Genomic DNA, 14,233 nt, shown 5'->3' with positions numbered 1-14,233 from the left:
GCATGTGCCCTATAGCGAAAACCTCTCCAAAAAAAAAAAAGAAAAAAAAAAAGGTTGGGCTTGATAGGTGGCATGGTGGTTGAGGGTGCTGGACTCCCACATGGTTGACCATGATTCAAGTCCTGCTGGTGAGTTGCTTTCTCACTTTCCCTCTCTCTCTTTCTCACTCTGTCCCTCTCTGGTCAAATTAAATCAATCGATCAATCGATAAAGTGAAATTAAAAATAATTCTTTTTAAAAAAGTGAATTTACAGTGAAATTAACAAAGCATTTTTTTAAAGAATTATTTTATTTAACTTTATTTATTTATTCATTTGTTTATTTTAATTTGACCAGAGAGGGACAGAGAGAGAGAGAGAGAGAGAAAGCTGCCAGGTCCAGGACTCAAACCAGGGTCAGCCATGTGGGAAGCCAGCACCTTTAACCACCACACCACCTGCTGGCCCCAACAAAGCATATATTTTAATTCCCTGTTTGTATAGACCCTCCCAGGTCTTTATAATGCATTGATTTGAGTTAGTTCTTGTGACCTTTGAACATCTAATTCACAGAAACTATAAATTGTAGTCCTTACCACACTTGGATCTATTTTGACAAAATTGGTCATTATTTGCATAGAAGGAGAGTGTGGTACACATGATAGGTTTTTTTTTTTTTTTTGGAGAGGTTTTTGCTATAGGGTACGTGTGCTTGCCAGAAAGAGAGAGACAGAAAGCGAGAAATCACCCCCCTGGGGGGATGGCCACACTGCAATCCCTTCTCCTCTATTCTTCTCTCAGGATTTTGGGCACGCACGCACATGCGCCTGGTGTGAGTTTAAGCCACCAGGTCTGGGACTCAAACTGCGGTTAATTACATGGGAGTCCAGCAACATAGCCATTATGCCATCTGCTGTTCCCCACGATAGTTTTGACTAGTAATTATCCTAAAGATTGTGTTTAAAATCTTGTTTATGTATATACATGTGTATGTATTTGATACATATGCACGTATACATGTATGTATACATATAAACGTACACACAGATGCATACATACACGTGTATGTGTGTACGTATAGGTATACATGCATATATGTGTGCACATATGTACACACATATGTATCAAAACCAAGATTTTAAACACAATCGTTAGGATAATATATATGTATATGTATTATATATATATATTTTTTTTTTAATAAGGATTTTTGTCTAAGTGCACATGCACTTGCTCAAGAGAGACAGGGAGACAGTGAGAGGGAAAGTGAAAACTCATCCCCAGAGGGGATGGGCACGCCACAGTCCTTTTCTTTCATTCTCCTGGGATTTGGGGCATGCACACATAGGTGCCTGGTGCGATTTTCAAGCCGCTGGGTCTGGGACTACAGGGCCATGCAGTTGAGCATGTAGGAGTCTGACGCCTTAATCACCATGCCACCTGCCTGCCCCTGATACATGTATTTTGCAGTTTTCTTAGACCATATGGTATCCACCAGTATCGTCAGTATGTGCAGTGTGAGAAGACAAGTGAGCTAGAAAGCAATTTCTGGAGAAATTCACGGGCCGTTGGTGGTGGCATGCCTTGTGTTTTAGATGCTGCTCTAGCACTTGCGATGACATCCTCTTGCAACAAGAGTGCCAGCACCCCAGGAGGATCCATGCTTGGTTTTGACTGTTTCCTTCTGAACGGCCCGCATTTTCTGAGAAAGACCTCGCAGAATCAAGAAAGACAAAGACTTCCACATGTTTCAAAGGAAGATCGAACAAGCGCCCCTCCATGTCTGTCATCCTGTCACCTTTCATGTTTACCAATGCTATTTCAAGATATATCCGATGGAAGAATAGTGATAAGTTCTGGTTACATGGATGTGTATTTACTGTTAATAAATTGTGTATGTAAAGTTACCTAAGATTAAAAGTGCGTAAAAAAGGGGGAAAGAGAGAAACGTTATAAAATGTCATGCTATTCATGCACTGAACTTTCTGTGTTATTTGTATAGATATGTATATTTATTTAAGAGTGGGTTTGGTCAGGGGTAGATGATACAAAGTACGGTGAGTTGAAGAAGATGAAAACACTGGGATCCTAAGGGAAAATGTCTTCTTTTTTTGAATTACACTTAAAACCTTGTTTCTAGGCATCAAGGGGATATGTAACTGCAGTCTATGGTTGGGTAATTTCTTTGGCTTCTGTGACAGTTGTTGATGTTTAATCAGTGTACAGCGGGAATCTGGTCTCTCTTCCATAAGAACCGCACTAGTGAAAATCAGGCAAAGAAACCTTTTATTGCTTCCTGTCTCAACATAACTGTGGCACTGGTAGCCATCCGTATTGTAAGGGTCTGTGCTAATGTTCCTGTGTGAAGAAACACAACTGGAATAAGAGTGGAGAAGGAGAGCTTTGCAAGTATGCCTTGGAGTTGAGTACTGCACTTTTCAGTGAAGAAAGGTATTTTTAGGAGCCGGAAGTCAGGTTAACCTATTGATCAGTGCTGATTACTTGTCTCTGGGCTATTTGGTCAGGAGTCACTCCCTGAAGAGGCTTTGGAGAGGGAATATTGGTTATCATAATCCATTCTTATCCATGGGTAGTTTGAGGGTGCTATTAAACAGAACCCAGAGATGTTCCTGTCTTCTTGTTACCTTAAACATGTAGGCCTTCCCAAAAGTTTTTTTTTTTTTTTTTTTTTTGGAGAGGTTTTTGCTATAGGGCGTGTGCGCTCGCCAGACAGACAGAGAGAGACGGAGAGACAGAAAGCAGGAAATCACCCCCGAGGGGGGTGGCCACGCTGCAATCCCTTCTCCTTCATTCTCCTCTCAGGATCTTGGGCACGCACGCACACGCGCCTGGTGTGAGTTTTTAAGCCACCGGGTCCGGGACTCGAAACGTGGTCGACTACGTGGGAATCCAGCGACATAGCCATTACGCTAACTGCTGGTCCCAAGTTTTTTCTTTTTTAAAGAATTATTTTATTTAACTTTACTTACTATTTTTTTTTTATTTGACTAGAGAGGGATAGAAAGAGAGAGGGAAATTGAGAAAGGAAGCCACCAGGTTGAGGACTTGAACCATGGTCGGCCATGTGGGAGTCCAGCGACCTTAACCACCACGCCACCTGCAGGCCCCCCAAAAAACTTTTCACCAAAGTTCAAAATTATTTACTTACTACCATGACTTTTTTTTTTCCTTTTTTTTTTTGAGAGGCTTTTGCTACAAGGCACGTATGCTTGCCAGAGAGACAGAAATAGAAAGACAGAAAGCGAGAAATCACCCCCCAGGGGGGATGGGCACGCCACAATCTCCTCTCCTTCATTCTCCTCTCAGGATCTTGGGCATGCATGCACACACGCGCGGCGTGAGTTTTAAGCCACCAGGTCCAGGACTTGAACCGTGGTCGACAAAATGGGAGTTCAGTGACATAGTCATTATGCTAACTGCTGGTCCCCAATTCTTTTTTTTTGAGAGGTTTTTGCTATAGAGCATGTCTGCTCACCAGAAAGACAGAGAGAGAGAGACAGACAGACAGAAAGTGATAAATCACTCCCCAGAGGGGTTGGCCACGCCACAATCCCTTCTTCTCCATTCTCTTCTTGGGATCTTGGGCATGCACACACATGCACCTGGCGTGAGTTTAAGCCACCGGGTCCGGGACTTGTGCCGTGGTTCACTACATGGGAGTCCAGTGACATAGCCATTACGCCAACTGCTGGTCCCCACAGTATGATTTTTTTAGGCCACAGTCTGGGACTTGAACCACGGTTAGCCATATGGGAGTCCAGTGAGGTAACCATTACCCCATCTGCTGGCCTTGAAAGTAGAGTCTTACTGTATGTATTATTTGTGTCTGGTTTCATTCTCTGAGTATGAATCTGTGGGACTTACCTACTCTATTGCATGTTGCGGTAATCCATTTTTTTCACTGCTGAGTGTACTCAGTATGGGGAGCAAAACCAATTTATCCATTCTACTGTTCGTGACATGTGTGTTGTTTTCACCTTAGAGCTATTTGATGATTCTGTAGTAGTTTTGCTTGGCCATGACCCTAGGAGTGACTGAGGTGTGTAAAACTGATGGCCTCGCAGACGTTGTTCCAGTTGCATCTATGTTTTTTACTTTAAAAAATTTTTTTATTTATTTGCTTTTTATGGAGAAGGGATTGCAGCATGATCATGTCCCATGTGGTGTGGTTCTTTCCCTTTCCCTTCTCCCTCTTTCTCTCTGTTGCTCTGGCAAGCACATATGCCCATTGGCAATTAAAAAAACTATATATATATAGTTATATATATATATCGATGTAACCTTCAAATCAGGCTTTTGAGCCTGAAGTCATATTGAAAGTTTGAGGGGAAGTAAATCGTTTTAGCTAGTAGCTATATGATGCTAACAGGAGAAACAGTGAGGTACTTACAAACTAATTTGTACCAATTGCTTAAGGTAGTGTGATTATTTGGGTTACGTAATTCAGTATATATTGGTTTTTGCACCCTATAGCAAAGAGAGACAGAGAGAATGAGCGGGAAAGTGAGAAAGCACCCTCCCGGGGGGAGGTTGGCCATGCAAAAACCCTTCTATTCTCTTCTCAGGGTTTTGGGCAAGCATGCACATGCATCCAGCATGTTTTTCAAACCACTGGATTTAGGACTCAAACCATGCAGCCAGCCATGTGGGATCCAACCCCTTAACCTCCATGTCACCTGCTGGCCCTCAGCTTATATTTTTAAAGAATTATCTATAGTAGACTCACCAGAACTTTTTTTGCTTTAGCCTTTATAATTTCTTTTGAAGTTCACTTTGTAAATGCACCTGCTCTGTAAGTTTCCCAATGAATATGAAAAAAGGGTGTCATTAGTGTCATTTGATTTATAATTCCTTCAATTCATTTAAAAGTTCTTTACTTTGGGAACAGCAGATGGCGTAATGGTTACATCGCTGGATTCCCATGTAGTGGTTGACTGTGGTCCGAGTCCTGGACCTAGTGACTTAAAACTCACGTTGGGCACGTGTGCGTGTATGCCCAAAATCCTGAGAAAATTATAATAGAGGAGAAGGGATTGTAGTGTGGCCATCCCCTCTAGGGAATGAGTTTTCATTTTTTTGTCTCTCTAGCGAGTGCATACACCCTGTAGCAAAAATCTCTCTATAAACAAAAGTTCTTTAATTCAGAAGAAGGAGTTCATTTTTCTGATATCTCAGGATGGATAGGAATTATTAGAATCATCAATTTTAAGATTTTATTTGCATAAATATCCTCTGACCATAAAAAGTTGGGGACAAGAATAATGTGGTTATTGCCCTGTTTTGCAAGCATGAATAAACTATAATCTAGTGTCATCACCAGTGGCAAGTAAAACAACTTCTAGCCAATTGTCTTTAGGATTCTTAATCTTCACATCCAATAGTTGTAGTCTGAAAAGAGAAAACAAATATTTTCATTGTCTTTTCTGAGGCGTTGGCTTCTTTGGTTTCAGTGCATTTGGGCTTCTCAACCTTCTCTGCTCTCAGACGAGCTTCCTCTCAGGAATTTTCTTCTGCGAAAGCATTTACGAGGAGGAAGGCCAACGCGTGGCCAATAAAATGGCCGGAACGGATAATGGTGGTTGTACTTCGGAGGGAAGAAAGGTCTGTTTGGAAACGGGAAGTAGATTCTGGGCCTTCTTGGTGGAAAAAAGTGGAAGGGACACTTAGTTGTTCTTGGGATGAACTGGACCCTTGTGACTGGACTTCTTGTGGTGGGTGGAGGGGTGAGTGTAAATATCTGGCAGTCTGTAGGGTCTCCGTCATTTTGTGAGCCTCCAGGAGGGGTGACAACTGCTTCTTGTCCTGAGGGGAGGAAAATGCAAGTCAGGGAACAGGCCTAATAGCTGAGACAGAAGAGAGATGGGTTATTAAGGGTGGTGCCGGGGAAGACAGGTGGAAAGATAGAGATGGAGAAGTCTCAAAGCTTGTTTGAGAGAACGTCTGAGGTTCAAGATAATAAAACATGGACGTACCTTATGACCCAGCATTTGCACTCCAGGGACCTCTACCCAAGAGAAATGAGTGTTATGTCTACGAAAGGACTAGACTAAGGATGGTCGTAGCAGTCTCATTCATAATAGCTTAAATTTGGAGACATCCTCAGTGTCCATCAGGAAGTGAATGAATGAACTATGTATTTATTCAGTGAAATATAATAGTACTCAGCAGTGGAAGAACACCCAGCACATCACGGATGAATCCCATGGGTATTCTGTTGAACAAAGTAGTTAAGCACAAAAGAATACATACTGCCAGATTCCATTTATATGGAGCTTAATAATAAGCAAAATTAATCTATAGGTTTTTTCCTGAAAAAAGTCATTATTCAGCATAGGTTAGAGTAGGTATTATTCAGTGGAAAAAGCAACCAGGGAACTCTTTAAAACTATTTTATATCTTGGGGCAAACAGGTGGTGTGATTAGGGCACTGGACACCCACATGACCAATTGTGGACCTGGAGGCTTGAAACACTGTAGGTGCATGTGTGTGTGTCAAAATCCCCAAACCCCAAAATACTGAGAGGAGAGTGGAAGAATGAGGATTATGGCGTGGCCATCCCACTGAGGAGTGATTTCTTACTTTATCTCTCTCTGTGTCCGGTGACCACATGTGCCCTATGCAAAAATCTCTCTCTAAAAAAAGAAAAAGAAAAAATTCTATGATCTGAGCAGCTGTTACATGGTTATGGATACACATACACACATATGTACACACATATATGTTGATGTATATGGACACACATATGTATATGAAATGTGATCAAATTGTACTTTTAAGGTTTGTGAATTTTAATGTGTGTAAATTAAAATTAAATAAAATTTAAAAAGTATAAAAAAAGAATTTCATGTTAAGAAAATAAAAATAACAGGGCCAACCCATGGCCTGGTGGTTAAGGGAGCTGGATCCTACATGGTCAATTGTGCAGCTTGAGTCCTGGACCCAGTGGCTTGAGAAACACACCAGGTGCATATGGATGCACAAAATCTCCAAAGGAGGGGGAAATGGAGAAAAAGGGATTGTGGCATGATTATGTCTCGGGGGATGCTTTCTCCCTATCTCTGTCTCTGTCTGACAGTGCATATGCCCCCTGGCCAAAAAATAATAAAAAGAAAGAAAAGAAAAAAAGACAGAAAATAAAAATAACCGCTCCCAAAGGCCATTAATCCAACAGTTTTGCTTCACCTGCCCAGGCAGTGAAATCACTCCCTAGAGAGAAAGGAAGAGACATCTATACATAGCAGAGAAAGAAGACTGCCACACCAGGAGGCAATCTTTTTAATTTATTTTTAAAGATATTTTGCCATAGAGCACAAGTGCTTGCTGAAGATAGAGAGAGAGAGAAAGTGAGAAATGACCCCCCCGGGGGGATGGCCGCATCACAATTCCTTCTCCTCCATTCTCTGGGGATTTAGGGCATGCATACACACATGTCCTGTGTGATTTTCAAGCCACAGGGTCTAGGACTTGAACTGTGGTCTCCAATATGTGAGTCCAGTGCCTTAATCACCATGCCACTTGCTGGCTTGGAATGCAATTATTTTTTTGATGGGAAATCTGGATCGAGCTCAAATGTTAAGGTCTTCTCTTGGCTGTATTACCCAGTCAGACTGGCTATGAAAAGGTAAGCTTTCCTTTAGAAATTTGCTCCTTCCCTCACTTAGAGGCTTGTCAGTACAGACCTGGAAAGGGATGTCAAGTGCCAATGATGGAAAAATAAACTTCCCACAGAAAGTTGAGAGTACTGAGGCACTTAAAAAGAACTAGATTCCCTTTTTCTTTAGGATAAATTCAGGTTTCTTGGCTACATGGGATATGCTTATTTTCTGCCTGTGTCCAAAGTCTCTTTGATGTATTGTTTCACCCACACCCCTGGAAAGGTCAGCCCAATACACCTTCTGGTTATGGCTGATTGTACTGCTGGTAGATGCTCAATTCATTCACCGCTGGTCAGTGACCACTCAGAGTCTCACTTGAGAATTGTAACAAAGTTGGTGGAAGATGTTAATGGAAGATGTAAGGCAGGGGCCAGAGTGTCAGGTTTTGGCCAGTTGAATTTTGAGAGTAGAGAAGCCAGTTTGCACAGAGAAGCAGTAAGATAGGGAAGGGCTTTGAGGAAGAGATGGGGAGAGAGAGAGAGAGACAAGAGATGTGAGCACATGATAAGTGAGTGATGGTGGGAGTAGCCTCAGTCTTTGACTTCTAGGCTTGGTCCCTCTGAGGATTGGCTATGTACATAGGTTCTTTTTTTTTTTTTTTTCTTTTTGGAGAGGTTTTTTCGCTCTAGGGCGCTTGCCAGATAGACAGAGAGAGACAGAGAGACAGAAAAGGAGACATCACCCCCCGGGGGATGGTCATGCCACAATCCCTTCTCCTCTGTTCTCCTCTTGGGATCTTGGGCACGCATGCACATGCGCCCGTTGTGAGTTTAAGAACACTGTGTGTTCTTTCTCAATCCATTCATTTGCTTCCACACGGGGTTCCGTGTCCCTTCGCCCCGCAGGCAGCCCAGGGCGGCTAATTCCTATCCAGATCATAAATCTCAGCTCCTTAAGGAGGACTTCCCCGCCCAGAGGCTGGATTAAGGGCCCTTGGGATGTGCTACTGCAGCACCCTTCGACCTCACTTTCTGATGTTCCTCAGACAAGTGATTATCCTCCAGTAGCTGGATTCCTGTTCTGCTCAGATAGCCACATGACCATCTTGGGGACGCTGTCTTTTCATCCCTAATACAGTGCCTATACTAGAATTGAATTGGTTGAGAGAAATCTCCATTCCTATAATTGCTGAAGTTACTGTGTTCTAATTCTCAGGGATAGAATGATGATTAATAAACAAATATTTCTCACTATGCAATATACTAACATGCCACCAAAAGAACTGAAAAAGATGAGAGCTTTTCTGTAAGCTTAACAAGGCTAAAGTAGGTCAATTTGAAACACACACACACACACACACACACACACACACACACATTTTTTTAGATTTTTGTCATAAGGCACTTAAACTTACCAAAGACAGAGAGAAGGAAAGAAAGAAATCAACACTTCCCCCTGGGAGTCCAGTGCCTTAACCACCAAGCCACCTGGTCCCAGTTGGTCAAATATTTAAAGCATAATTAAACACATCTTGAGAGGCAGGACAGCATAGTGCTTCAAAGCATAAACTCCAGAGCTAGGCTTCCATTTGCTCATTGTATGACCATAAATGAATTCCTTAGCTTCTTTGAATTTTGTTTGCCTTATTTGTAAAATAGAAAAACACTACTACCTATCTCGTTGCTTGGTTTACATGTTCAACGAAATAAGATCTGTAAAGTGCTCAGAACATTGCCTGACATGAAGTATGCATTGCCTACATGAAGTAGCTATTGTTATGATTAATCTTGAAAGTCAGGGGAAGATTCTGTAAACGGGAGTTATTATCTCAGGCCCATCTTGTTCTATTTTATACAAAAAAAGTATGTGTACTAAGGTTGGAAATAAAGGATTCAGCTATATTGGAATAGGATCTCCACGAAGCTAGACAGAGGATTGACTCTTCTAGTCATTGTTTTGTCCCCAGCACCAAGAGTGATCCCTGGCTTAGAGTGGTCCTAGGTAAACATTAGATGAATTCAGTGAATTGTCTGGCATATGTTAAATGTCCCTCTCTCTATATTTTTGTGGAGCCCAGTATTTTATTTTAGTCCCAGAAAATGTACAATAATAATTTTTTTAAAGACTGCATTTAGTAATTCTTTTTTTTTTATAAAATTTATTTATTCATTTACTTATTTTAACTTGATCAGAGAGAGACACACACAGAGAAAGAGAGGGAAAGTGAGAAAGTAAGGCACCAGGTCCAGGGCTCAAACCAGGGTCGGCCATGTGAGAGTGTCCAGCACCTTAACCACCATGCCACCTGCTGGTTCCCAATGCAATAATAATTTGTATTCAAAATTACAGTGAAAAAAGAAGCCAAAATATTGCTTGGAATTTGAATGTCAATTTAAAATGAGTTTCTTATAGTCTAGACATGAAATTCATAGCAACCAAAAACTACGGATAAGGATGAGAAGATCTTTTTTTTATAATGACCTATACTCTGTGGTTATTTGGGCAGACAATAGCAGGTTTGTAGTGAGCTGTACTGCTTTTAAGAGAAGTGAGCTTTATACCTGAGGTTTAAGTATGCAGTTCTTCCCTTCTGTGGTATGTGAAGTCTTCGAAAAATTTTCATGTGCTTTCAGAATTGAACCAGAAAGAAATAGCCAGCCCGTGATTCATTTACTCACAATAACTGCAACACAGGCTATTTTGTAAACCCACAGAATGACGGACTATCTTGGTCAAATCTCCCGTTGTACAGATAAAGACGTTTGTAGCGAACAAAGTGTCACACAGGCTCCTTTGAGCCTATGCTATCAAGTAATTCCAGCAATGTGCAGTTACCCTGTCAGGTGCTATGCTGGGCACGGATGATGAAGGCCCGGGGCAGCCCTCAGGGAGTGGGAAGATGCTCCCCATAGGAGGATCTGTAATACACAGCAGGAGGCTACGTGTGCCAGGGGGCTGTGGAATTGCTGTAACGAGTCAAAGGTGTCAGAGAGTTTGCCATTTTAAATTTGTGTGTCTTGGGACCAGCAGATGGTGTAGCGGTTACGTCACTGGACTCCTACGTGGCCGACAGCGAATCTAGTCCTGGACTCGGCAGCTTCAGAATCACGCCAGGTGTGTATGGGCGTGTCCCCGAAATCCTAGGAGGAGAATGGAGATAGGATTGTGGTGTGGCCATCCCTCCTCGGGAGTGATTTCTCACTTTCTCTTTCACTGTTTCTCTCTCTCTCTTGGGTGAGTGCACATGCCCTAGGGCAAAAAACGCTTTTAAAAAAGTGTGAATCTTGAGAAAGACTTTGTGAGGACTATAGAGACATTTAAATATTGTGGCTTGAATTTAAATATTGTGAACTGAATTTCAGGAAGTAGGTAAGTAACAGCCATGGAGGCCACCATGGAGGACAGAGCGGGGCCTGCGGGAGCCACACGTGGCTTTGTCTGGCAGGCCCGGATATGTCTGGGAGAGAGCGACAAATGGATACCAGGGCTGGGGCACAGGGCAGCTGCGGGTAAAGGTCCCTGAGGGACTACGGGCAACAGCGAGCTAAGTCCAGAAATCAAGCCTTTAGACGTGAATGAAAGAAACCCCTAACCTCTTATGACTTGTCTAGCCATGTTTTTTTTTTTAAAAGAACTATTAATTTATTTAATTTTATTTGTTATTACTATTATTATTATTATTTTTTAAATTTGATCAGAGAGAGAGAGAGAGAAAGGGAAAGTGAGAGAGCAAGCCATAACGTCTAGGACTTGAACCATGGTCAGCCATATGGGAGTCCAACATCTCAACCACCAAACCACCTGCTGACCCCATCCAGCCATATATTTCCAAAGCCCCTCAGGAATAGTCTGCTTTCTGGAAAGAAGGTGGCAGGTGACTAGGCTGGTTTCATGATGCCTCTTTTCGATGTCGTTCTAGCAGGTGATCACAGGGGCCTGGTTTTAGGATTTCGGGGCAGGTGTTGTCTGTGGCCCCTTGTCCTCAGATTGCTGGAATTTGTGCAGAGGGGATCTCTGGGTGTCCTGTGACAGGCTCTGATGTCTCTACCACTCTCCAATCTGTTCTGAGCTCCGCGGGAAAAGAGTGGGGAAGGTTGAGGAGGACAAGTAGGATCTGGCGGAGCCCCACTCCTCCCCACCTTGCGGCCTGTAAGAGGGAAACAGTTCGTTTGACTCCTGGGACTCTCCTCTCTGGACAGCATTTAGTTGTGGAACCAAGATGAACCGTGAAAAAAAATAATTAAATCCAGACCCCCTCGGGATCTCCTTCCGCTTTCTTTTCTCTTTCTTCTCCTTTCCCTGTCCCTTTCTTTTCCCCAGATGTTTGCAAGCTAATTCTGAATTTCAAGCTACCTGGAAAATTTGAAGCAGGAGGGAAAGGAAAGGGAAGAGGAACCCGATAGAAAATCTTAATGTAATCTTAAAGAAGCCTGTGCTCGCCTCATAGCGCCAAGGCTCACTACGTGTGCTTAATAAAGCCATGAACACAGGTGAACACCCACCAGCAAATTACCATGCTGTCGGAGACACGGGGAAGCGGGCAGTGCTGTAATTCAAGGCGAAGTGTGTTATTATCACGGTAAAAACTCGTATCTGAGTTTTTCACAAATAGTAGCTGGTTCTGTCTTCATGCCCTCCATAATCACGAATATTAGTAATACTGTCACTTTACATGGGAGTAATCTGATGGTCAGAGAGGTTAAGCGTGTCTAAAGTGACAGCGCTAAGGCTGAGACTAGGGCCAAGGTCTTCAGATGATAAAATTCAGACTTTTTCTCTTTGACCACAAGCTGATGGAAGTGTTCTTGGTTTATAAGAATGCATAATCACAGAGCCCATTCTGTCATTTCATACCACTTATTAATTAGGGGAGGCACAGTAGAGTAAAAGCAAAGCCCTTACCTTCTGCCACAGGAGCCACCAGCCAGCCAACCAGTAACCAGTAGAAGCAGCAGCGTCTGAGAGCCATGGCCATGGCGTCTGCCCTGAGCAGTTGCCCGGAGGAACCCAGTGTTGCTTTAAAGGGGGGCCGGTGAGTCAGGCAACCTGAGCCAGGTAATTTGCATGGCATGGTGGAGCACAGTGAACAGAACTTGTGGTGAGAGGGTGAGAAATCAGCAAGGAAATACCAGACAGGATTTATCCGCCAGAAGCTCTTAAGCAATGACAGCCAAGTAGCATTCGCCTCTCCTTGGAGTTGGGTTTTGGACACCCACGCCTTCACGATCCTTTTAATCCCTCAGATCCCCTCTCACATTAGTGTCTTCTCTCTCTTTTTAAAAATTAATGATTTAATGTTATTGTCTATTTATTTTTTAATTTGACCAGAGAGAGAGAAAGGGAAAGTGAGAAAGCAAGCAAGCAAGCCACCAGGTCCAGGACTTGAACCATGGTTGGTCATGTGGGAGTCTGGCACCTGAACCATCACACCCCAGTGCCTTCTCTTTACTTGTGTGTCGGGGTCTTCTGCAAGAGAAAGAAGCTGTCCAGGAAATTCTCAGCACTGCTTTCCACGGTGTAGCTTCCATACTTATAATAATAATACTGGTGATGCAGGGCATTATCAAGAGGCTTCCTGACCTGGGTGGTTTGCAGAGGCCGTAGTTAGGCCTTAGGCGCCTTGTCAGGGTCTACCATCGTTTCTGCCCTGGAGGCAGGGCAGCAGAGTCAGAGAACTATCTCCGAAGAGGCCATCGTGGTCACTGTCTAGCAGACATGAGCTCTAGGAGAGTGACATAGTGAGTTATCTTTCCAGGGATCCTCTGGCTCGCCAGAGTCCCTGTTAGACGGATGTGGTATGTCTGGGGCAAGCTGGTTTCTTTTCTTTCTTATTTTTAAAGCATTAGTTATTTAATTTTATTTATTTATTCATTTTTCTTAATTTGACCAGAAATAGACACAGAGGGAGGGGGAAAGAGGAAAAAGCAAGCCAGCAGGTCCAGGACTCAAACCGTGGTCAGTCATATGGGAGTGTCCAGGGCCTTAACCTCTCGCCACATGCTGGTCCCTCCCCAGTTGGTTTCTTAAGAAAAGCATTCTGCCCTGGTTGGAGCAACGAGCAGATAGTCCCAGGGGAGGAAGAGCATGGGAACCGAAAGTCAGGAAAACACTCATCTCTGTTCCTTTTCTTACTAGCTGGGTAGCTGTGGTGAGTCCCGGACATCTGCTGAAGCCGCACGTCCCTCATGCGTAAAGGGGCTGGTAGCCTTTCCCTGGGGGATTGTGAATAACAGAGGTAATTGACATTCATTCACTTACTATTCTTCTTGTGAATTTATATTCTGATTTTTGTTTAAAGAATTATTTGTTTATTTTAATTTATTGTTATTATTTTTTAAATTTGACCAGTGAGAGGCAGAGAGGGAAAGTGAGAAAGCAAGCCACCAGGTCTGGGACTCAAACCATGGTCAACCATGTGGAAATCCAGTGCCTTAACCACCAAGTCACCTACTGGCCCCTGTATTCTTATTTTTAAATTTTATTTAAATTTTTCTTATTTGATTTTTTTAGAAACATTTCATTTAACTTTATTATTATTATTTTCCAGTTTTATCAGGCAGAGAGAGAGAAAGAGAGAGAAAGAGAGAGAGAGAGAGAGAGAGAGAGAGAGAGAGAGAGAAGGAAAAGTGAGAAAGCAA

The 14,233-nt window shown here is 42.8% G+C and overlaps 2 protein-coding genes across 3 annotated transcripts in view; one reads left to right on the top strand and one right to left on the bottom strand.

Moving 5' to 3' along the window:
* CDKL2 (cyclin dependent kinase like 2) overlaps positions 1–2,633 on the top strand; it is a 62,309-nt gene extending 59,676 nt beyond the window's left edge. For both annotated transcript variants that reach the window (XM_006142937.2, XM_006142938.2), the window contains exon 14: positions 1,574–2,633. The gene's annotated coding sequence lies outside the window, so the exon portion shown is untranslated. The remainder of the gene's footprint in view (positions 1–1,573) is intronic.
* Positions 2,634–5,085: 2,452 nt separating this feature from the next.
* Positions 5,086–12,621, bottom strand: ODAPH (odontogenesis associated phosphoprotein). The gene is made up of 2 exons (XM_006142935.3): positions 12,498–12,621; positions 5,086–5,801 (listed from the first exon to the last, which is right to left on the bottom strand). The coding sequence occupies exons 1-2, from the start codon at positions 12,568–12,570 to the stop codon at positions 5,464–5,466; spliced, it is 411 nt and encodes a 136-aa protein (XP_006142997.1). The 5' UTR covers positions 12,571–12,621; the 3' UTR covers positions 5,086–5,463.
* Positions 12,622–14,233: the final 1,612 nt, after the last annotated feature.

Source organism: Tupaia chinensis, unplaced genomic scaffold (assembly GCF_000334495.1).
Source record: "Tupaia chinensis unplaced genomic scaffold, TupChi_1.0 Scaffold000086_1, whole genome shotgun sequence".
NCBI classification, from domain to species: Eukaryota; Metazoa; Chordata; class Mammalia; order Scandentia; family Tupaiidae; genus Tupaia; species Tupaia belangeri.
The sequence above is the reverse complement of the archived record's forward strand: the minus strand, read 5'-3'. Positions and strand labels throughout refer to the sequence as shown.